General features: G+C 36.1%; 1 protein-coding gene across 2 annotated transcripts in view; it reads right to left on the bottom strand.

Annotated features, from left to right (window-relative positions):
- Positions 1–26592, bottom strand: part of CHM (CHM Rab escort protein) — a 198247-nt gene that overhangs the window by 124497 nt on the left and 47158 nt on the right. For both annotated transcript variants that reach the window (XM_004283098.3, XM_033411551.2), the window contains exons 3-4: positions 19218–19290; positions 16775–16899 (exon numbers count right to left, since the gene is read on the bottom strand). In XM_004283098.3, the coding sequence (XP_004283146.1) occupies positions 16775–16899; positions 19218–19290 (198 nt within the window). The remainder of the gene's footprint in view (positions 1–16774; positions 16900–19217; positions 19291–26592) is intronic.

Raw genomic sequence — 26592 nt, forward strand, 5'->3', positions numbered from 1 at the left:
AACTAAATAGCAAAGAAACAGTGATGAACAACACAATAAATGAAATTAAAAATTCTCTAGAAGGGATCAATAGCAGAATAACTAAGGCATAAGAACAGAAAAGTGACTTGGAAGATAAAAGAGTGGAAATAACTACTGCAGAGCAGAATAAAGAAAAAAGAATGAAAACAATTGAGGACAGTCTCAGAGACCGCCGGGACAACATTAAACGCACCAACATTCGAATTATAGGGGTCCCAGAAGAAGAAGAGAAAAAGAAATGGACTGAGAAAATATTTGAAGAGATTATAGTTGAAAACTTCCCTGATATGGGAAAAGAAATAGTTAATCAAGTCCAGGAAGCACAGAGAATCCCATACAGGATAAATCCAAGAAGAAACACACCAAGACACAATTTAATCAAACTATCAAAAATTAAATATAAAGAAAAAATATTAAAAGCAGCAAGGGAAAAACAACAAATAACACACAAGGGAATCCCCATAAGGTTAACAGCTGATCTCTCAGCAGAAACCCTACAAGCCAGAAGGGAGTGGCAGGACATATTTAAAGTGATGAAGGAGAAAAACCTACAATCAAGATTACTCTACCCAGCAAGGATCTCATTCAGATTTGACAGAGAAATTAAAACCTTTACAGACAAGCAAAAGCCAGGAGAATTCAGCACTACCAAACCAGCTTTACAACAAATGCTAAAGGAACTTCTCTAGGCAGGAAACACAAGAAAAAGACCGACAATAACAAACCCAAAACAATTAAGAAAATGGAAATAGGAACATACATATCGATAATTACCTTAAATGTAAATGGATTAAATGCTCCAACCAAAAGACATAGACTGGCTGAATGGATACAAAAACAAGACCCGTATATATGCTGTCTACAAGAGACCCACTTCAGACCTAGGGACACCTACAGACTGAAAATGAGGGGATGGAAAAAGATATTCCATGTAAATGGAAATCAAAAGAAAGCTGGAGTAGCAATTCTCATATCAGACAAAATAGACTTTAAAACAAAGATTATTACAAGAGACAAAGAAGGACACTACAGAATGATCAAGGGTTCAATCCAAGAAGAAGATATAACAATTGTAAATATTTCTGCACCCAACATAGGAGCACCTCAATACATAAGGCAAATACTAACAGCCATAAAAGGGGAAATCGACAGTAACACAATCAAAGTAGGGGATTTAACACCCCACTTTCACCACTGGACAGATCATCCAAAATGAAAATAAATAAGGAAACACAAGCTTTAAATGATACATTAAACAAGATGGACTTAATTGATATTTACAGAACATTCCATCCGGAAACAACAGAAAACACATTTTTCTCAAGTGCTCATGGAACATTCTCCAGGATAGATCATATCTTAGGTCAAAAATCAAGCCTTGATAAATTTAAGAAACTTGAAATCGTATGAAGTATCTTTTCCAACCACAATGCTATGAGGCAAGATATCAATTACAGGAAAAAAACTGTAAAAAATACAAACACATCGAGGATAAACAATACACTACTTAATAACCAAGTGATCACTGAAGAATTCAAAGTGGAAATCAAAAAATACCTAGAAACAAATGACAAAGAAAACACAAGAACCAAAAACTTATGGGATGCAGCAAAAGCAGCTCTAAGAGGGAAGTTCATAGCAATACAATCCTACCTTATGAAACAGGAAACATCTCAAATAAACAACCTAAACTTACACTTAAGCAATTAGAGAACAAAGAACAAAAAATCCCAAAGTTAGCAGAAAGAAAGAAATCATAAAGATATGATCAGAAATAAATGAGAATGAAATGAAGGAAACGGTAGCAAAGATTAATAAAACTAAAAGCTACTCCTTTGAGAACATAAACAAACTTGATAAACCATTAGCCAGACTCATCAAGGAAAAAAGGAACAAGACTCAAATCAACAGAATTAGAAATGAAAAAGGAGAAGTAACAACTGACACTAGAGAAATACAAACGATCATGAGAAATTACTACAAGCAACTATATGCCAATCAAATGGCCAACCTGGAAGAAATGGACAAATTCTTAGAAATGCACAACCTTCCGAGAGTGAACCAGGAAGAAACAGAAAATATGAACAGACCAATCACAAGCACTGAAATTGAAACTGTGATTAAAAATCTTCCAACATACAAAAGCCCAGGACCAGATGGCTTCACAGGCAACTTGTATCGAACATTTACAGAACAACTAACACCTATCCTTCTCAAACTCTTCCAAAATATAGCACAGTGAGGAATGCTCCCAAACTCATTCTATGAGGCCACCATCACCCTGATACCAAAACCAGTAAGATGTCACAAAGAAAGAAAACTACAGGCCAATATCACTGATGAACATAAATGCAAAAATCCTCAACAAAATACTAGCAAACAGAATCCAACAGCACATTAAAAGGATCATACACCATGATGAAGTGGGGTTTATCCCAGGAATGCAATGATTCTTCAATATACGCAAATCAATCAATGTGATACACCATATTAACAAATTGAAAGAGAAAAACCATATGATCATCTCAATAGATACAGAGAAAGCTTTTGAAAAAATTCAACACCCATTTATGATAAAAACCCTGCAGAAAGTAGGCATAGAGGGAACTTTCCTCAACATAATAAAGGCCATATATGACAAGCCCACAGCAAACATCATCCTCAATGGTGAAAAACTGAAAGCATTTCCACTAAGATCAGGAACAAGACAAGGTTGCCCACTCTCACCACTATTACTCAACATAGTTTTGGAAGTTTTAGCAGCAGCAATCAGAGAAGCAAAGGAGATAAAAGGAATCCAAATTGAAAAAGAAAAAGTAAAGCTGTCACTGTTCGCAGATGACATGATACTATACAAAGAGAATCCTAAAGATGCTACCAGAAAACTACTAATCAATGAATTTGGTAAAATAGCAGGATACAAAATTAATGCACAGAAATCTCTGACATTCTTATACACTAATGATGAAAAATCTGAAAGTGAAATTAAGAAAATGCTCCCATTTACCATTGCAACAAAAAGAATAAAATATCTAGGAATAAACCTACCTAAGGAGACAAAAGACTTGTATGCAGAAAATTATAAGACACTGATGAAAGAAATTAAATATGATACAAATAGATGGAGAGATATACCATGTACTTGAATTCGAAGAATCAACATGGTGTAAATGATTATACTACCCAAAGCAATCTACAGATTCAATGCAATCCCTATCAAACTACTACTGGCATTTTTCACAGAACTAGAACAAAAAATTTCACAATTTGTATGGAAACACAAAAGACCCCAAAGATCCAAAGCAATATTGAGAAAGAAAAATGGAGCTGGAGAAATCAGGTTCCCTGACTTCAGACTATACTACAAAGCTCCAGTAATCAAGACAGTAAGTATGGTACTGGCACAAGAACAGAAATATAGATCAATGGAACAGGATAGAAAGCCCAGAGATAACCTACGCACCTATGGTCACCTTATCTTTGATAAAGGAGGCAAGAATACACATTGGAGAAAAGACAGCCTCTTCAGTAAGTAGTGCTTGGAAAACTGGACAGCTACATGTAAAAGAATGAAATTAGAACACTTCCTGACGCTATACACAGAGATAAACTCAAAATGGATTATAGACCTAAATGTAAGGCCAGACACTATCAAACTCTTAAAGGAAAACATAGGCAGAACACTTTATGACATAAATCACAGCAAGATCCTTTTTACCCACCTCCTAGGGAAATGGAAATAAAAACAAAAATAAATAAATGGGACCGAATGAAACTTAAAAGCTTTTGCACAGCAAAGGAAACCATAAACAAGACGAAAAGACAACCCTCAGAATGGGAGAAAATATTTGCAACTGAAGCAAGTAACCAAGGATTAATCTCCAAAATTTACAAGCAGCTCATGCAGCTCAATATTAAAGAAACAAACAACCCAATCCAAAAATGGGCAGAAGACCTACATAGACATTTCTCCAAAGAAGACATACAGATGGCCAAGAAGCACATGAAAAGCTGTTCAACATCACTAATTACTAGAGAAATGCAAATCAAAACTACAATGAGGTATCACCTCACACCAGTTAGAATGGGCATCATCAGAAAATCTACAAACAACAAATGCTGGAGAGGGTGTGGAGAAAAGGGAACCCTCTTGCACTGTTGGTTGGAATGTAAATTGATACAACCACTACGGAGAACAGTATGGACATTTCTAGAAAACTAAAAATAGAATTACCATATGATCCAGCAATCCCACTACTGGGCATATACCCAGAGAAAACCATAATTCCAAAAGACACATGCACCCCAATGTTCATTACAGCACTATTTACAATAGCCAGGTCATGGAAGCAACCTAAATGCCCATCGACAGATGAATGGATAATGAAGTTGTGGTACATATACACAATGGAATATTACTCAGCCATAAAAAGGAACAAAATTGAGTCATTTGTTGAGACATGGATGGATCTACAGACTGTCATAAGAGTGAAGTAAGTCAGAAAGAGAAAAACAAATATCATATATTAACGCATACATGTGGAACCTAGAAAAATGGTACAGATGAACTGGTTTTCAGGGCAGAAGTTGAGACACAGATGTAGAGAACAAAGGTATGGACACCAAGGGGGGAAAACCGCGGTGGGGTGGGGATGGTGGTGTGCTGAATTGGGTGATTGGGATTGACATATATACACTGATGTGTATAAAAATGATAACTAATAACCTGCAGTATAAACAAACAAACAAACAAACAAAAAACAACTAATACTAAACTTTCTTTGGGTTATTTGTATGGAAATATGTTAATTTAAATGTTTCAGACATTACATGAAATTTCTAGAAATCTTATATGTTTTGGTATGATAAGTCATAATTCTAGTTATTACTTTAAAATGTGTATCTCTGAAATAACTAAATTTCCTTGTCAATTGCATTATTATGAACTTTCATCAAATCTTTAACCGTGGTCATTTTTAAGTCTTTTGTCATTTACAGACAGTTCTGGGTGTACTGTGATGCTTTTGCAAAAATGTTCCTATAAAAGGGTTTCATCTTCAAGGAATTCATGGAAAAGACTCTGACAAGTACAGGTTTCTGGTAACTGACTATACTGCTGAACTGAATGAATAAGCATTTTCAGAACTCTAATGGAAAACTGATGAATTCATAAAAGTGCTAACAAAAGATCAAGATGAAAAAAAATATTAATTACATGGGACTGAGTGAACTGATGAGGATGATTATAATTTTTGTGACTTTCTGTTTGAATTAAAAAATAAAAGTCCCACAAGGACTCAGAGGCAAAAAATATACAAATCAATTTTCACTGCAAAGTAAAGGAGCTGTTCCAGTGGAGGATTACTGGACTGAATGTCAATATTATGACATAGTATGAGTGTGTTTTGTGTTTGGTAATTTCAATCATTGTTGCTTTTGTTGTGGTCATCCATTTACAATGCTTGGTGTCAGTTTATTTATCTCTTGTAAAAATAAAATGTAGTGTGTGTGTGTGAAAAAAAACAAACAACCCAATCCAAAAATGGACTCAAGACGTAAATAGACATTTCTCCAAAGAAGATATGCAGATTGCCAACAAACACATGAAAGAATGCTCAAGATCATTAATCATTAGAGAAATGCAAATCAAAACTACAATGAGATATCATCTCACACCAGTCAGAATGGCCATCATCAAAAAATCTACAAACAATAATTGCTGGAGAGGGTGTGGAGAAAAGGGAACCTTCTCACACTGTTGTTGGGAATGTAAAGTGATACAGCCACTATGGAGAACAGTATGGAGGTTCCTTAAAAAACTAAAAATAGATTTACCATATGACCCAGCAATCCCACTAGTAGGTAGATACCCTGAGAAAACCATAATTCAAAGAGTCATGTACCAAAATGTTCACTGCAGCCCTATTTACAATAGCCAGGACATGGAAGCAACCTAAGTGTCCATCAACAGATGAATGCATAAAGAAGATGTGGCACATATATAGAATGGAATATTACTCAGCCATAAAAAGAAACGAAATTGAGTTACTTGTAGTGAGGTGGATGGACCTAGAGTCTGTCATACAGACAGAAGTAAGTCAGAAAGAGAAAAATAAATACCGTATGCTAACACATATATATGGAATGTAAAAAAAAAATGGTCATGAAGAACCTTAGGGGTAAGACGGGAATTAAGACACAGACCTACTAGAGAATGCACTTGAGGATACGGGGATGGGGAAGGGTAAGCTGGGACAAAGTGAGAGAGTGGCACGGACATATATACACTACCAAACGTAAAATAGATAGGTAGTGGGAAGCAGCCGCATAGCAAAGGGAGATCAGCTCGGTGCTTTGTGACCACCTAGAGGGGTGGGATACGGAGGGTGGGAGGGAGGGAGACACAAGAGGAAAGAGATATGGGGACATATGTATGTGTATAACTGATTCACTCAGAAACTAACATACCATTGTAAAGCAATTATACTCCAATAAAGAGTTTTAAAAAAATTAAAAATAAAAAAAATAATTAAAAAAAAGTTTGTGGGCAGTGAACAAAAAGTGCCTCTTTGAAATTAACACAAAAAAACACTACAATAAGAAAGGTTACAAGGAAAGAATAACTTATTTTAAATGTTAAGAAATAAAATACCATGGTTACTGTTATAATCTAGTAATTTCAATTAAATATAATGAAAAAAGGATGAAATCATTAATGTCAAAACCATTTTCAGATCTAGGAAATGGTAGTGGGAAAATTCTAGTCCTGAATGTATTTATTAACCTTTCAGATTCCCCATCTATGAAATGGGAGATCATTCATCTGCCTTAACTTTCATGAGGGTTTTGTAAGATTAATGAGCTAACATATATGAAGAGTATTTTTCATAAACTCCAAAAGGTTAATCAAACATGAGATATTAATCAAACCTAAGCTATTGTTAAATTTCCCACAGGTCAACAGGCAACTCAAAACATGTGTTCTTAGGTTTGTAATCACATGTTGAAAGCTCTCTGGCCACATAACCACGTAAGAGCACCACTGCCATTAAGCAACATTAAAAATGAAGAGCAATAATATGAAATGTGATTTGTATATTTTCTACAGAATTGTTCATGCTTTGTATTCACTTTCATTAGTTTGAAAACCAGTAAACCAAAGTGTGTTCCATGAGGGATCTAAGGTGACAACTTTCAGCAAAAAGTTCCACATCTAAAGATTAAACTAAGAAATGGCAGGATAATTAATTATACTTTACAGGTAAGACAGAATATGGCAATTTCTCTTATTACAGAGCATGATGATGACACCACGAAAATTGAGCACAGCTACTATCTGGTCAGTGGCTCTCTATTATATTCTGAAAAAGAGAGCTTTCTAGAGTGAATGAAATGCATTAACCAGTACTGGACAATCTGGAAAATATAAGTCCAAATACTTAATTAAGGGTATAAGTTTAAGGAAAGGAGTTATTCTTTGTGAATTTGTTTTACATGCATAAGCTATTAAGTTTTACTATTCTCAACATCATAATCTGGTGAAATTCCTAGCACTATGGAAAACACATGCAATAGAAACACTATAGTTTCCTTACTTTCCATTAACGACAACTAAAATATTTTTTGGAGTTCTGCCAACATTGAATTTAATACCTAACTAGAAGTTATAACGACACCAGAAAACTCCCCAAATTCCACTTAATTCCTCAGCAAGCAAAATTCTGTTCATCAAAAAGGACTTATCGTCCCTCAAATTTAAAACTTTATACTGTGGTTAAAAAAAATTTTTTTTTCTTAAAAAAATAATTCAAACTTTGGAGAACACCTCAGAATAATAACTCAATTTTATTAATTTTAAAGTTTGAAAAGTATAAAAACACATTTGCCATTTGTAAATGAATGTGGCTGAATTATAAGCTCTCAAGGGAAACTTTGAGTTCTAAAACACTACTATGATTTTAACATACAAAGGGGAAAAATCTGCATCATTAGTTCTTATAAAATTTTTCAATATGAAAATAAATTGACAGATGAAATCTAATGTCACATATTGCTTATCTGAATTTCAAAGGATATTTACAATACAGTGTAACAGTATTTTTGAGATAATTTTACCTAATTGCAACTGCTGAATAACTGCTTAGTTGAATGCACTTTTTACCGCTTGCCACAATCTACATATAACTCTGAGAATTTAGGGGTATAAATTCTGATATTATCTAGTATTGCTTATCAATTAATGGTAGTAACAAGGGAACACCTCAAAGTGAATATGTCTTATTAATGCCTTGTAACAGTCACCCTTTTAGATAAGTCAAATGAAAAATTGCCAACCAGCTGGTTAATTTATTCAGCACAGGTGTTCACTATTTATTTTTCAGTCATTTGCACCTTTTTTCCCCACAGTATAGCTTGTTGCAGAAATTGTATTCTTTTACTTTGATGTATGCACTTTGTGCTAAGGCCATTCACTTTTGATTTGCACAGTACACGTTACACTGCTACCCAGCTGTTTATTCCTGCAAATAAATGTTTAATGGTTACTCATAAGAATCAGACTATCAAAAAGTTGTTGTTCCAGAAAACAGCAATATAAAAAAACCACTGTAGTCGATTTTGAATTGCTGCAATATAATATATTGGTAGATATATTTCCTTATTTGTTACCAACTTAAAATGTTAACACGTACAGTAGAATATAGCTGAAGTATCAACCTCTTGTCACATTTCTCCAAGAACAAAATAGCATAAGGTGGTGTACAGCAGGTACTATTGGTTGCCTACTCAACAACGATTACTGTCTTCCTCCCTGCCACAAGAGCTGCAATTTTGTTCCAATATCAGGCAGAAGATACCCAGGACTAGGGGATGGATCATGACTGATTAAAACCAATTATGGTAATTTTACTGCCCTTTGTTAGTGACTGATTTAAGAGTGAGTTGGTTATCTAGTTTTAGCCAATGAGACAAGGGAGAATCTGCTGGGGGCTTTGGTAAAGACTCCCTAGTATAATAGTAACAAACAAACAAAAAAAAGCATACACATGTTAGAAGAAAATCTCTCCCCCTTCATTTCACGTTGAGATTTCTGCTGTGTGAAAACCTGTTCAGAATCATGGCAACTATCTTGTAACTCTGGACAGGAAGCTAAGAGAAGTGCTGGGGACCTACCCCAACTCTGATGTGATTAAGATTCTCAATTAGTGAATTCTGCAACAGGACCAACCAACCCACCCACCTGCCTACCCTCCCACCTACCCATCCACTTTTAGTTGGGCACTGTGTCACTTATAGCCTAAAACAAACTTACTTGTACACAGTGGTAAATTATAGCTTCCTCTAAATTATAAAACTTATAGGTGATTTTTCATTTTTTTTAAATTTTGTATTTCTTTCTTATTGGTATTATTACGTTTTTGCTTAAAAGGCTCATGTTACTTATAAAATTTTTTAATTAAAGTTTTAGAACCTAAAGTAAATAAACAGAATTTTAGATGAGTATTACAATGTCTTTATTTTAGTATCAATCCATGAAAGAGCTGGTTCGTCTATAAATCTAAGAAGCAAGTTTTCATCCTGTTTTAACATTATCACGCCAGAACAGGGGAAACAATGTTCAGTATTATGCAAAAAAAGAAAGGACAGAAAAGGTACAAGTTCTTGCCAATATTTTAGAAAGATAAAAATCTCTTCTCACTAAAGAAACTACATGACATCATGCAATTAATAGGCAATCATCTTTTACCTAAGAACTGTTTGGGTTTGCGTGGATTAATGTACTGTGCCTTTTCATCTTCTGTTGGATATTTAAAACCAGAAATAGCAGCTGCTTTTATCCCCTCACCTAAACTACTGTATCTTGTGGCGTACAAACTACAGTCACAACAACTAAAGGTTACTGGATTCATCCCTTATCTTCCGAACATTGGGAGTTAGGCACTTTCATTCCCCAATATAGGTATAATTACTTTACAATTCTAAACACTACTCTAGTAAATTAAAGAAGTAAATGTACTTCTTTAGGTGCTAGTCTTCACAAAGGAAATACTTTATTCACTTGGTGGAATGGCTTCCTTGATACGCATACATGTATTTATCTGATTCCTGAAATACAATGTGACACAATGGAAACAGCACAAACTTTTGAGTTAGATAGATGTGGGCTCAAATCCTGGCTCTCCCTGGTCATAGCACAGATTAAATGAAACTGAATGAAATAAAATATGTAAGGAAGCAAGTTATAGCAGCTACCACAAAGATAATATCCAATAAATGCTATAGTTCTTTTATTCTTCCCTTCTATAAGTCAACTGTATAATCACAAAATTTGTTTCAAAGAAAGATAATCTATGTATAGCAAAAGTATTTCTGGCCCAAACTAGAGATTAACTCACCTATTACAAGCAGCATTCAGGGTAACAAAGCACTGATAAAACAAAACAATCTGGGTAGTTTTTTATAGAATTTGTGTTAATTGGACTTAAGTTATGAAAAGAGACTAATCCCTACAATTTCTATTTTAATATTTAGCCTAACTATGCAATAACCAAAAAATACTAACTTTAATGTTCAAAAGATCACTAAAACCTTTAGATTGAACACTTAAGAATTATTTTTGAAAATAAGTAAAGTCAACAATCATAAAAAAAAATAATGTGCTATCCTATTTGTTTACATTAGAATATGGTGTTACTGACTTGCCATGTAGTTTGAGGTATTTTCCAAGCAGTGGTGATGGGTTTGCACTGATCTACTTGAATCCTTGCCCTGTCCTCCTTGTAATCAAAGATTAAAAATCAAAAGGCTACTGGTTATGACTATAATATTGTTTGTGGCCAAGAGATAGACACTATTCTTCCTTGATGAAATATCAAGTGACATCTACAAGAATCAAGCCATAGATTTTGGCCTAATAAACGTCAACTCTATAAGCTAACTCATCTGGTCTAAGATGGGAAGACAAGTCATAATATTTCAGCATTCATATCATTATAAAGCTATCTTTACATGATATTTTGGAAATTTACCAAAATATCAATATTTAAAACAATATTCTATATGCATAATTTACCAGGGATTGAGGTTTGACTTCTCTCTATATGCCTGATGCAACTAAATAAACTCTTGGCATGAATGACCATTAAAGTGTAAGGTTTTTGGTAATTTGTCATTTGGTCAGATTGTGGATTTGACTTGCATATGCTGAGAGAGTAGTGTACAAGATCAAGATAATTAGCAAGTGAGAGAACCTAAATGATTGCCCAGCATTAGTGTATAATTACAAAGTCCTCAGGAAGTGATAATAACTTCCTTTATGAAAAAAATGCTCATTAAGTGAGCCTAAGGATAAGTAGAAAATACAATTAACTTGCAGTATGTGGCTATGGACAGAAAACACATGACTCTCAATAGAAAATAGACTAAAAAAAAAGTCAATAGAAACGAAGACGTAAAACTGTTCCTCTTTGCAGAAAACATGACTTCCTATGCAAAAATCCCAAGGAATCTACCAAAAAATTCCTAGAATAAGCACGTTCAGCAAGATTTCAGGATAAAAGATGAATGCATAAAAACCAATTATATTTCTAGATATGAATAATGAACAAGTGAAAACCAAAATTAAAAAAGCAATAATACCACTTACAATTGCACTGGCTCCAAAGAAAATTAAATACTTAGGTATACAATTAACAAAACATGTACAGAACTGGTATGCTGAAAATTACACAATCCTGTAGAAAGAAATCAAAGATGACCTCCCTAAATGGAGAGGCCTACCTTGTCAATGGATTGGAAGACTCAAAATAATAAAGACGTCAATTCACCCCAGGTTGATCTGTAACTTTAGTGCAATTCCTATCAAAATTCCAGCAATGTTTTCTAGACATGGACAGGCTTATTAAAACATTTATATGGAAAGGCACAAACTGTAGAACAGCTAAAACAATCTTGGTAAAGAAGAATAAATTGGGGGAAATCATTCAAACTGATGTTAAGTCCAACTGTATAGCTGCAGTAATCAAAACAGTGTGATACTGGTGTGGGAAAAGACATAGACATCAATGGAACAGAAAACAGAATCCAGAAACAGACCATCCAAGTACAGTCAGTTGATTTTTGACAAAGATGCAAAAGTAACTCAATGGAGGAAAAACAGCCTTTTCAACAAATAGTACTGAAGCAACTGGATATCCATAGGTTAAAAAAAATGAACATTGACCTAAACCTCACACCTTATACAAAAATTAAAACTTGTAAACCACATATCTAACAAGGGATACATTTAGAATATATAAAGAACTCTTAAATCTCCACAGGAAAAAAAAAGTCCATCCAATTAAAAAATGAGCAAAAGACATGAACAGATATTTCACCAAAAAGGACATATGGGTGGCAAATAAGCACATGAAAAGATATTCAAAATCAGCCATCAGGGAAATGCAAATTAAAACCACAATGAGATATCACTACTACACACCTATAAGATTGGCTAAACTAAAAAAGTTACACCACCAAATGATGGTGAGGATACGGAGAAACTGAATCACTCACACATGCCTGGTGGGAATGTAAAATGGTACAGCTTCTCTGGAAAAGTCAGTTTCTTCTAAAACTAAACATACATATGACCCAGGAATTGTACACTTGGGCATTTATCCCAGAAAAATAAAAATTTATGTTCACACAAAATCCTGTAAACCAACATTTATAGCATTCTTATTTGTAACAGACAAAATGGAAACAGCCCAGATGTTCTTCAGTGGATGAATGACTAAATAAACTGTGGTACATTGCTACCATGGAATACTACTCAGCAATAAAAAGGGACAAAATACTGATGCAAGCAACAACCCAGATGAATCTCTGGGTAACTATGCTGAGCGAAAAAAGCCAGTGGCAAAAGGTTACATACTGTACAGTTCCATTTACATAATGTCCTCAAAAATGACAAAATTATAGAGTTGGAAAACAGATTAGTGGTTGCCAGGAGTTAGGACTTTGGGGAAGGAGATGAGGTGTGGCTATAAAATGGCAACAGGAGGGATCCCTGTGGTGATGGAACTGATCTGTTCTCTGTGGTGATGGTTACATGAACCCACATATGTGTTAAAACTGTACAGAATGAAACACAGACACACACACACACACACACTATATCCACAAAATGTAACAGTAACATCAATAACACATATGTAAACAGCAATAACAACAAAAAGCCAGGAACCTGCACCATATTCTTCATTACATATTTACAAAAGGGGATTCACAAGGAATTTTGTGATGTATCCCACAAGAACGTCGAGGATCTACTACATAGTGATATCCTTTCTTAGGGAGAAAATGAGGGAATTTTCTAAGAGCACCAAAAGTAATCTTTTAAAATGATAAAATTTTTATTTTAATCAGTTTTGTTTTTTTGTTTTTTTTTGGCTGTGTTGGGTCTTTGTTGCTGTGCGCCGACTTTCTCTAGTTGCGGCCAGCGGGGGCTACACTTCGATGCTGTGCGCGAGCTTCTCATTGAGGTGGCTTCTCTTTGTTGCTGAGCACAGGCTCTAGGTGCATGGGCTTCAGTAGTTGTGGCACGTGGGCTCAGCAGTTGTGGCTCTAGAGCACTGGCTCAGTAGTTGTGGCGCATGGGCTTAGTTGCTCTGCAGCATGTGGGATCTTCCCAGACCAGGGCTCGAAACCGCATCCCCTGCATTGGCAGGTGGATTCTTAACCACTGTGCCACCAGGGAAGCCCTCCAATCAGTTTTAATATTCATCTTTCTAAAGTGTATTTCAAATACCCCCACCTTTTCAAGTGGAGTAGAGAGAACATAATTTAACTTTTTCCTGAAGACATCGGGATAGAATTATGATCATCAATTGTTATACTGTGCTATAATACAGTGATGTCTTTGAGGGATCCTGATTCAAAGCCATTTGCCCCTACACTAAATGGCCCAAAGCCTGCTCTCAGCTTGCTGATTCTGTCTACTTTTCCTCTGTTACTCTATCAACTAACACATAAAACAGCAGCATGTTGGAGCCCATAGGGACTTCTGAGATGACCTAGTCCAAGAGGACATCTTTTGCTCAGTATCATACAGTAAGTTGAATCATAAAGGCAGGAGTATAACCCTGGTCTCAGTGTGGTTCTCAGTGTGCCTGCCTCCAGCAGACACCCCTTTCCTATTTGCCGCTTTAAACTACTATAGTAGGAAAACCAGAAAATAGGGTTGTCAGAAATATGTATTCAACAAGGATTCTGATTTAAGCCAGTGGGTCCTGGGTGATGAATTCTCATATAAAGTAAATCTCTGTGACAGGTATTTTGGCCCTAGCCCTTTTCATATAATGCCAAGTTTGTGGTCATGATCCAAAAGGTTAAGGATGCCATAGTCTGGCTGGGGCTAAGAAAGGTACTGTTATTCCTGTTTACTCATGTTTGTAGCACTTATTATAGACAAGTAGATTTTCTGTACATTCCCCCACTGGATGCTCTCAGGGCTCATCCTGCTTACTATGGCATTAATAACTAGCTACCCTTTCCAAGTAAATGAAGACATATAGAACATTATCCCAGTTCACCTCTTGTTCCAACCTCTAATGGGCAATGAAAATATACAGCAGAGACCTACTTCTCTGTTTTAAAACAAACCTTCCACCACCAATCTTTTATCACTTTGAGAAGTTCCAAAAATGAAACTGTAGATATCAGAAATAAAAAACGAGATGATTTCCTCTGCACTCAAAATGTGTCATTTCAGTCACCAGAAACCATAAACACTAATTGTCATGAAGCATAGAGAAATCAAAGGCCTTGAAATAGCAAAAGTACCTCTCAAAGGGCCTGAGTGTGACTATCACTATATTCTAGTCAAGTAGTATTCATGGACACACAAGAAAGTTACCAAATATTTATTCCTGGTTTCATTAAAGCGTATGAATTTTCACTTGAGATCACCTTCTGTTCTAGATCTGTCTACGCTGGGTCTAAACAATATCAGAGAGTTATACCTTTCCATACTGAATGCCATTTAGCATTATGCAAATTATAATCTGTATCTGATATTTCAAAGGCTGTCCTTTTGCAGAAAATCATAGAAAATTAACTATGTATTAATGGCAGAAAATGCTAGTCACCTGACAGATATGAATATAGGTTAAGAAATCAACCACAGGTTCCCCAACTTTTCACGGGCTCAGGTCACGCTTACCACTGTACCACAGCAAGGATATGTATGATGACAGTACACGTCCTGAAAAATTTCTAGTATCTTGGATTTTAAGTTTTAATTACTATTAAAGAGCTTGACAGTCTGATTTCTAAAACCCTCAACTCCATAACTCCATAACAGTTGAACTGAACTATGTGATTGTTACCTTTCAGCCCATCAACCATGTCATCTGAAAAAATAAACTATTCCAATTGTTTTAAAACAATGAATTCTTTCACTCAGAAGGAGACACTGAAAACATTACTTTCCCCCCACTTCTCTCTTGATTTACAAAAATATGCCCCCAGATGTCATGGCCACTCAATTTGATTTAATTCAAAATTATAATTTTCCATTTTGCTACACTGACTGTTATCTAAGAGTTAGAAGAACACTGAATTAGGATTATAAAACCCTGGGCTTTAATCTTGGACTCCACCACTATCTAGCTTAGGTATGGCCTTGATATTTATCAAGCTATGTGACCTTCAGCAAATTAAACTCTTTGAGCTCCACTGAGGACTCTGTGAAAAATCTAATACTATGTGCTCTATCCTAGCACAGGACCATTGTAAGGATCAAATAAGATAATGTAATTAAAAGAGCTCACAGGACTTCCCTGGAGGTCCAGTGGTTAAGACTCCGTGCTTCCACTGCAAGGGGTGTGGGTTCGATCCCTGGTCTGGGAACTAAGATCCCACATACCACGCAGTGCGGCCAAAAAAATTTTTTTTAATAAAAAGTAAAAATAAAAGAGCTCAGTAAATTATAAGTCATTAATATATTATCTAAACAGAGAAAACTGAAAGTTTTATTTTTTTCTTCCACAACTGAAAGTTTTATGTTTTTCTTCCACAAAAGTTTTATTGTGATATAATTGACATAACGGCACTGTATAAGTTTAAGGCATACAGCATAATGATTTGATTTACATACATCATGAAGTGATTATCACAATAAGTTTAGTGAACATTCATCATCTCATACAGATACAAAATTAAAGAAATAGAAAAAATATTTTTCCTTGTGATGAGAACTCTTAGGATTGACTCTTAACAACTTGCGTATATAACACACAGCAGTGTTCATTATATTAATCATGTTGTACATGACATCCCTAGTACTTATTTATCTTATAACTGGAAGTTTGTAACTTTTGACTGCCTTCATCCAATCCTCCCCGCACCCTGCCACCACCACCACCACCCCCCACCCCCGTCTCTGGTAACCACAAATCTGATCTCTTTTTCTATGAGTTTGTTGGTTTTTGAAGTTTAATTGCGACAACACTGATGGACCTAGAGGGTATTATGCTAAATAAAATAAGATAAAGACGAGTACTACATGGTATCGCTTATATGTGGAATCTAAAAAATAATACAAATGAACAAACCTAACAAAACTAATGTTACATTTTAAAAAATGCAAACCAGCATATCAAGTAGACTTGTAGCAACCAGTGCCATATAAATTCTTACTGCTGGCTTCTTCTGAAGACATGTGAATAAGAAGTCATGAACATAGTTTATTGTAAATAAATAATTTTCATACCTGGCATAACAAAACACTTCCACATGTTGAATGGTTTTGTCCTTCCTGCTAAGAGCAATAGCTTCTTCATTTTCAAGGATCTTCTCTTGCCACAGTGGGCATTCATTTACAATATCACTGTTTTCCTAAACAATATACAGATAAGAAATTGTAATTAAATTGGGTACTCTGAACCTCTACTTTTCTGATAAAATTTATACCTTTCTAAATTCATGCTTTGCCTCTCATCACATCAAAAGGCACATATTACTTATTAATAATAAAGTTTTACATTTTGTTGTTAAAAAAGCAGGCCCAAAATTACTTCATTCTGCTAACTTTCAGATTTTTGAAGGTTGGTCATTAGCTGTGTCAAATTTTGATTATATGTAAAAGTATTTTTGAAAAGTACTCAGCCCAATATAACTAAGGACTTTACAATAATCGACCTGAATATTTTATATTTAGAAATACAATAAAAACAAGAATGTATAACAAAGTATATAAACTCTCACTAAGGACTGAAAGTGGTTCTTTAAGTTTTTCAATAATTCCTAATTATATTTTATGGAGAAAGTTATATGATACAATATTTGAATACAGGGGATTTTTGAAGATGTCAAGATAAACCTTTTCCAAAGGTCAAGGATCAATTTTTAATCTGTTTAAAATTTTAATCCACTTGTTACCCATCTCTCAGAGAGAAAAATTTTTTAACGTATTATATATACTCAACAAACTAGTAGTGAAATATAACTACAGTAGCCTTTGTTTTAAGTAAATTCACCTCAGAAAATTTCTAAAGTTACAGATTTCATAAAGTAGGGCAATAATTATTTTTAAAAGGCTGCACTGTCCTGAATTTAATATTTTAAGCTGAAGAAAAGTAGTGGCAGATGGCTCTTATTATCAAGTGTAATTATTAGACAGCATTAAACATCCCAACATAAATAGAAGAGGAGGTGAAGTACAGGAACTTTGAACATATAGACAGGGGTTAACAGCCTGAAAAAAGAACTATGGACCAGTGACAGAGAGTGAAGGGAAAAAGGATATGGTGACAGAGTCAAGATGTTGGAGTAAAAGAAGCATTAAAATAAAAGGAACATCTACAAAAATATTTTGTTTTAATAAATCTAACCCATTACCAAAGTTTATTTTTTAAAAATCCCTTCACTCACCAAAAATTTTCCATTCAGACAATTAGGGTATTTTTGTTGCTGTTGTTCTGAGAATCTAGACTAAATTTTTGCATGGAAGTACTGAATATGACTCAACACGAGGTGATCCTCACACACACTTCCCAAGGATAAGGTTCAAAAAAGGGTTTCTGATCAACATAAAATATTTGAGGCATATTCATTTAAACAGTTAAATGAATCTATTTATAACATTTACTTTCTTGATTCATACATAGTTTGAGTCATTACATGAAATGTTACTTTACAAATATTGCTTGTTTCTCCACACTCTCATTTCATACAATAATAAGATTCAAACTGAATCTTCAGTGTATCTTCAATGTCAATGTCTTTGTCATCACTACACTTTTTGAGTCATATATACCATTAAATCAATCAAGAAAACTAAAATGCTTAGCTTGGTACATGGTAAGTGCTTAGTTAAGTCTTAGCTATATTATTCTTAGTTAACTGAATACAATTTTCTAGAGTCTATCATCCTCCTTTCCCAAATGTCTGAACCCTTTTGAGATACAGCAGTTTCTGATTCTATGTATGATGCTCTCAGTAGGAATTCCATTTCAAGCCACATGCACCATTTACATAAAATTAGGACAGTTTTTTTAATGTCTCATAAAAACTGGTAAACTGCATGACAATCAACTCCCCGTGTTAAACGTACGCTGTAAATGATCTCTAAAAACTTCTTTACAATGATATCCAACAGCTGTAGTAGTGAGATCCTACCCTTAGGGAAAAAAATTACTAAATTTATATTGTTTCTTTCCTTGCATTTTGTTTTTACTGTCAGGTATGATTCTGTCAGGTGACTTCTATAAATATGTAAAACCACCAATGACTGAGATCATTTCAAATTAATGTATCTTCCCCAAACACTTAGGTTTTTTTCCAAAACATACTAACTGAAAGAACAACTAGTAATATGTGAGATTTTATAAGGACTGAAATATTTTTTCTGAAAGACTGGGAGAAAAAAAATCTTGCCTGATATTTGGGCGTACGGAGTAATTAGCAAACGGTATGAAACATATATGATTTATTCTTCAGCCAATGTTATCTGTTTATACTTAAAAAGTGAAATCTATATTTTAGAGGTATTGGAAAAATATTAGCTGAAAAGGTGACTGCACAGTTTTTGTTAAATAAGTAAATAAGTTATCAATCCTATATTACAGAGGAAACTTAGTGTCTTCTTCAATGCAGGGTTATTACGTGACACAAAATATAACCTAGTAGATTAAAAAATCAGATAAGAACTTTACCTGGTGTTCCTTTAGCCAGGACAACAGTCCTGAAAAGCTAAAACTGGCCCAGTTTCCTCCATAGTAGCTTCTTCTGTAACAATAAAAAATAAGAGTAAAGAAAAGGGTATAAAAAAATCAAGTCACTGATCTTCATCCCATGTCATTTTCAACATTGCTACCCCAGAGTTCAAAAGCACACATAATAGGGATGCTGAGATTAGAGGAGACAGTAGAACAAAATAAATAGAAGTGGGCCTTTCAGATCTCAAAGTCAACTTTTCATTGTATAAGGAGTTAAAAGATCGCTTTGGCCTCCTTAGAGCTTTCAGCACTGATCAAGTGCCACTGGATCATGTGATTGTGAACATCCTGATATGGTCACTGAGCAGTACATTTGTTTTAACATAAACAAATCTCACTCCTGGGTTAATAAAAATGGCTGGGAAGAAAATCTTGGTAGATCTCAAAGAAAGCCACTGGAAAAAACTGCTAAGTTTTCCACAAGCAGTAAATATCCACTGCTAGCACCGCCACCAAACCCATCTCCCATGCCTAAATAAATTTTGTATATACACATATATAATTGGCTACTCGAGATCTGCTGGAAGGCCCTGTGCCATTCTAAGCCTTCAGGGCCACAAATAAAAGTAGATCCTGGGACACAGTCATTCACATCAAGACTTCTGTGATAAGTATAACAACAACAATATTTCCACTGGTAACTGGGTAAACTATTCTTCACTCCACAGTCCTGTGAAGATCACTCCATTTTAGAGAACCCAGAGGTCTCCTAGCTAGGATCAGGTAAACCTTGTAGACACTGGACTTCTGATTAACTTCTGTAAGTAGCAGACTTTTGGCAACCAGAACTCTCAGCACTACACACAGGGCTTCCCAATCCTTGCAAAACTCATCACGTTATACTGATTCTTTGTATGATGAGCCCCAAAGTACACTCAAACCCACCTACAATATCTACTTTAATTCTGAGAGATTCTTGGTTTTGTTTACATTTTTGCTTCTCTGTATCCTTCTCTAATGAAATAAAAATCTATAAAAGGTCTTTTTTAAACAAAAACTAAAACCTTTAAGATGATATCTAAAATTACTCATCCATAATGCTACTGGATATCCTCTAAAAATTCTGATAGATTTCTCCTCAATCAACTCTTGGTTGGTTTCAAGAACAGTCAGTTTTTAGGCTCAAATATTTTACCAAAAATCACTGCTTGCTCTAACAGAGAAAATGGTTAAACTGAACACCTTTGAAAGTAGGTCTATTAATACAGATCACTACTTTACTTATAATCTGATAATTCTCTTGGGGATGATGCAAATTCCTACACTATCCAGATCTCTACAGAGCTTTAAAATTTAGGAAAAATTTCAGCTATACTAACAATTCTAGGTGTTGGAATCAAGGAAGCCTAGAAGCTATGATCCCTTGGATCAGAGACAACAGTGGAAGGAGAAGGTGGGTAATAGCCAGTATAGAGAAGGAGGGAAAAGAGAGGGATGTTAGAGTTTTCCCATAGCAAATTTATACTCTCCTCTCCCTTGCCTGAGAATAATACACTTCTGCCATCCCTTCCCATCCTCTAAATATATCACTCAACAAAACTATAAAATATCCTGAGTGTTGAAAAAAATAACCCTGAAGCAGTGATAAAAACCACTGTCTTTAAATTTTTTGTTGAGATATTTAGATTTCTTTTAAGCCACCATAAGGTCCTAAATGAGAAGCTCTGACTACTGGGTGAAAGCTTCAAGACCTAAATAAAATTTTTTAAGGGCTACATCAATTTATAACTAGTAAATATATATCAGAAATCTGACAATCAGGGTAGACAAAGACTTCTCAGACAGGACACAGAAAGCAATAAAAACTATCGATAGATGGGGGAATTGGGAAGATGGCAGAAGAGTAAGACACAGAGATCACCTTCCTCCCCACAGATACACCAGAAATACATCTACACGTGGAACAATTTCTACAGAACACCTACTGAACGCTGGCAGAAGACCTCAGACCTCCCAAAACACAAGAAACTCCCCACGTACCTGGGTAGGGCAAAAGAAAAAAGAAAAAACTGAGACAAAAGAATAGGGACGGCACCTGCACCAGTGGGAGGGAGCTGTGAAGGAGGAAAGGTTTCCACACGCTAGGAAGCCCCTTCGGGGGCGGAGACTGCGGGTGGCGCAGGGGGAGAAGCTTCGGAGGCGCGGAGGAGAACACAGCAACAGGGGTGTGGAGGGCAAAGCGGCGAGATTCCCGCACAGAGGATCAGTGCGGACCGGCACTCACCAGTCCGAGAGGCTGGTCCGCTCGCCAACTGGGGCGGGCGGGGCTGGGGCCTGAGGCTCCAGCTTTGGTCAGAGCGCAGGGAAAGGACTGCGGTTGGCGGTGTGAACACAGCCTGCAGGGGGTTAGTGCACCTCGGCTAGCCAAGAGGAAGTCCGGCAAAAAGTCTGGACCTACCTAAGAGGCAAGAGACCTTTTCTTCCCTCTTTGTTTCCTGATGCGCGAGGAGAGGGGATTAAGAGTGCTGCTTAAAGGAGCTAGAGTTGGGCGCGAGCTGCGACTAACAGCGTGGACCCCAGAGACGGGCATGAGAGGCTAAGGCTGCTGCTGCTGCCACCAAGAAGCCTGTGTGTGAGCACAGGTCACTCTCCACACCTCCGCTCCCGGGAACTTCTGCAGCCTGCCACTGCCAGGGGCCCGCGATCCTGGGACAACTTCCACGGGACACCACACAGCGCTCCTCCGGCTGCTGCAACATCACACCGGCCTCTGCCGCCATAGGCTCGCCCCGCACTCCGTGCCCCTCCCTCCCCTCCCCGGCCTGAGTGAGCCAGAGTCCCTGAAGCAGCAGATACTTTAACCCCATCCTATCTGAGCGAAGAACAGACGCCCTCTGGCGACGTACATGCAGAGGCAGGGCCAAATCCAAAGCTGAGCCCCCGGAGCTGTACTAACGAAGAAGAAAAAGGGAAATCTCTCCCAGCAGCCTCAGAAGCAGCAGATGAAAGGTCCACAATCAACTTCACGTACCCTGCATCTGTGGAATACATGAATAAACAACGAATCATCCCAAATTGAGGAGGTGGAATTTGAGAGCAAGATTTACTATTTTTGCCCCTTTTCCTCTTTCTGTGAGTGTGTATGTGTATACTTCTGTGTGACATTTTGTCTGTATAGCTTTGCTGTCACCATTTGTCCTAGGGTTCTATCCGTCCGTTTTTTTTTCTTTTTTAAAAAAACTATCTTAATTATTTTAATAACTTTTATTTTCTTACTTTATGCTATTTTTTCCTCTTTCCTTTCTTTCTTTTCTTTCCTTCTTCCTTCCTTCCTTACTTCCTTGCTTTCTCTCTTTCTCCCTTTTCTTTCTTTTCCTTTTCTTTTTCTTTCTTTCTTTCTCTCTCTCTCTTTCTCCCCTTCCTTCCTTCCTTCCTCCCTCCCTCCCTCCCTCCTTTGTTTCCTTCTTGCTTTTTCTTTCTTTCTTTCTTTCTTTCTTTCTTTCTACATTTTCTCCCTTTTATTCTGAGACATGTGGATGAAAGGCTCTTGGTGCTGCAGACAGGAGTCAGTGCTGTGCCTCTCAGGTGGGAGAGCCAACTTCAGGACACTGGTCCACAAGAGACCTCCCAGCTCCACATAATAACAAATGGCAAAAATCTCCCACAGATCTCCATCTCAACACCAGCACCCAGCTTCACTCAACGACCAGCAAGCTACAGAACTGGACACCCTATGCCAAACAACTAGCAAGACAGGAACACAACCCCACCCATTAGCAGAGAGGCTGCATAAAATCATAATAAGTCCACAGACACCCCAACACACACCACCAGACGTGGACAGCGCACAAGAAAGACAATATCCAGCCGCATCCACCAGAACACAGGTACTAGTCCCCTCCACCAGAAAGCCTACACAACCCACTGAAACATTAGCCACTGGGGACAGACACCAAAAACAACGGGAACTACGAACCTGCAGCCTGCAAAAAGGAGACCCGAAACACAGTAAGATAAGCAAAATGAGAAGACAGAAAATCACACAGCCGATGAAGGAGCAAGATAAAAACCCACCAGACCTAACAAATGAAGAGGAAATAGGCAGTCTACCTAAAAAAGAACTCAGAATAATGATAGTAAAGATCACCCAAAATCTTGGAAATAGAATAGACAAAACACCAAAAACATGTAACAAGGACCTAGAAGTAAAGATGAAACTACCAACGATGAACAACACAATAAATGAAATTAAAAATACTGTAGAAGGATTCAATAGCAGAATAACTGAGCCAGAAAAACGGATAAGTGACCCGGAAGATAAACTAGTGGAAATAACTACTGCAGGGAAGAATAAAGAAAAAACAATGAAAATAACTGAGGACAGTCACAGAGACCTCTGGGAAAACATTAAATGCACCAACATTAGAATTATAGGGGTTCCAGAAGAAGAAGAGAAAAAGAAAGGGACTGAGAAAATATTTGAAGAGATTATAGTTGAAAACTTCCTAATATGGGAAAGGAAACAGTTAATCTAGTCCAGGATACACAGAGATTCCCATACAGGATAAATCCAAGGAGAAACACGGCAAGACACATATTAATCAAATTGTCAAAAATTAAATACAAAGAAAACATATTAAAAGCAGCAAGGGAAAAACAACAAATAACACACAAGGGAATCCCGATAAGGTTAAGAGCTGATCTTTCAGCAGAATCTCTGCAAGCCAGAAGGGACTGACAGGACATATTTAAAGTGATGAAGGAGAAAAACCTACAACCAAGATTACTCTACCCAGCAAGGATCTCATTCTGATTTGTGGGAGAAATTAAAACCTTTACAGACAAGCTAAAGCTGAGAGAGTTCAGCAGCACAAAACCAGCTTTATAAAAATGCTAAACGACCTTCTCAAGGCAAGAAACACAAGAGAAGGAAAAGACCTACAATAACAAACCGAAAACAATTAAAATGGGAATAGGAACATACATATCGATAATTACCTTAAAGTAAATGGATTAAATGCTCCCACCAAAAGACACAGACTGGCTGAATGGATATAAAAACAAGACGCATATATACGCTGTCTACAAGAGACCCACTTCAGACCTAGAATCACATACAGACTGAAAGTGAGAGGATGGAAAAAGATATTCCATGCAAATGGAAACCAAAAGAAAGATGGAGTAGTAATTCTCATATCAGACAAAATAGACTTTAAAATAAAGACTATAAGAAGAGACAAAGATACATATATAACGATCAAGGGATCGATCCAAGAAGAAGATATAACAATTGTAAATATTTATGCACCCAACATAGGAGCACCTCAATACATAACGCAAATACAAACAGCCATAAAAGGGGAAATTGAAAGTAACATATTCATAGTAGGGGACATTAACACCCCACTTTCACCCATGGACAGATCATCCAAAATGAAAATAAATAAGGAAACACAAGCTTTAAATGATACATTAAACAAGATGAACTTAATTGATATTTATAGGACATTACATCCAAAAATAAGAGAATACACATTTTTCTCAAGTGCTCATGGAACATTCTCCAGGATAGATCATACCTTGGGTCACAAATCAAGCCTTGGTAAATTTAATAAAAATGAAATTGTATCAGGTATCTTTTCTGACCACAACGCTATGAGACTAGACATCAATTACAGGAGAAGACCTGTAAAAAACACAAACACATGGAGATTAAACAATACACTACTTAATAACGAAGTGATCACTGAAGAAGTCAAAGAGGAAATAAAAAAAAAAAACCTAGAAACAAATCACAATGAAGACACAACGACCCAAAACCTATGGGACGTAGCAAAAGCAGTTCTAAGAGGGAAGTTTATAGCAATACAATCCCACTTTATGAAACAGGAAACATCTCGTATAAACAACCTAAACTTGCACATAAAGCAGTTAGAGAAAAAAGAACAAAAGAACCCCAAAGATAGCAGAAGTAAAGTAATCATAAAGATCAGATCAGAAATAAATGAAAAAGAAATGAAGGAAACGATAGCAAAGATCAATAAACCTAAAAGCTGGTTCTTTGAGAAGATAAACAAAATAGATAAACCATTAGCCAGATTCATCAAGAAAAAAAGGGAGAAGACTCAAATCAATACAATTAGAAATGAAAAAGGAGAGGTAACACTGACACTGCAGAAATACAAAAGATCATGAGAGATTACTACAAGCAATTCTATGCCAATAAAACGGACAACCTGGAAGAAATGGACAAATTCGTAGAAATGCACAACCTCCAAGACTGAATCAGGAAGAAATAGAAAATATGAACAGACCAATAACAAGCACTGAAATTGAAACTGTGATTAAAAATCTTCCAACAAACAAAAGCCCAGGACCAGATCACTTCACAGGCGAATTCTATCAAACATTTAGAAAAGAGCTAACAGCTATCCTTCTCAAACTCTTCCAAAATATAGCAGAGGGAGGAACACTCCCAAACTCATTCTACAAGGCCACCATCACCCTGATACCAAAACCAGACAAGGATGTCACAAAGAAAGAAAACTACAGGCCAATATCACTGATGAACATAGATGCAAAAATCCTCAACAAAATACTAGCAAACAGAATCCAACAGCACATTAACAGGATCATACACCATGATCAAGTGGGGTTTATTCCAGGAATGCAAGGATTCTTCAATATACGCAAGTCAATCAACGTGATACACCATATTAACAAATTGAAGGAAAAAACCATGATCATCTCAATAGATGCAGAGAAAGCTTTCAACAAAATTCAACACCCATTTATGATAAAAAAAACCTGCAGAAAGTAGGCACAGAGGGAACTTTCCTCAACAAAATAAAGGCCATATATGACAAACCCAGACAATATCATCCTCAATGGTGAAAAAACTGAAAGCATTTCCACTAAGATCAGGAATAAGACATGGTTGCCCACTCTCACCACTCTTATTCAACATAGTTTTGGAAGTTTCAGTCACAGCAATCAGAGAACAAAATGAAATAAAAGGAATCCAAAGCGGAAAAGAAGAAGTAAAGCTGTCACTGTTTGCAGATGACATGATACTATACACAGAGAATCCTAAAGATGCTAGCAGAAATTAATGCACAGAAATCTCTGGCATTCCTATACACTAATGATGAAAAATCTGAAAGTGAAATAAAGAAAACACTCCCATTTACCATTGCAGCCAAAAGAATAAAATATCTAGGAATAAACCTACCTAAGAAGACAAAAGACCTGTATGCAGAAAATTATAAGACACTGATGAAAGAAATTAAAGATGATACAAATAGATGGAGAGATATACCATGTTCTTGGATTGGAAGAATCAACATTGTGAAAACGACTCTACTACCCAAAG

This window comes from Orcinus orca, chromosome X, assembly GCF_937001465.1.
Source record: "Orcinus orca chromosome X, mOrcOrc1.1, whole genome shotgun sequence".
Taxonomy (NCBI): domain Eukaryota; kingdom Metazoa; phylum Chordata; class Mammalia; order Artiodactyla; family Delphinidae; genus Orcinus; species Orcinus orca.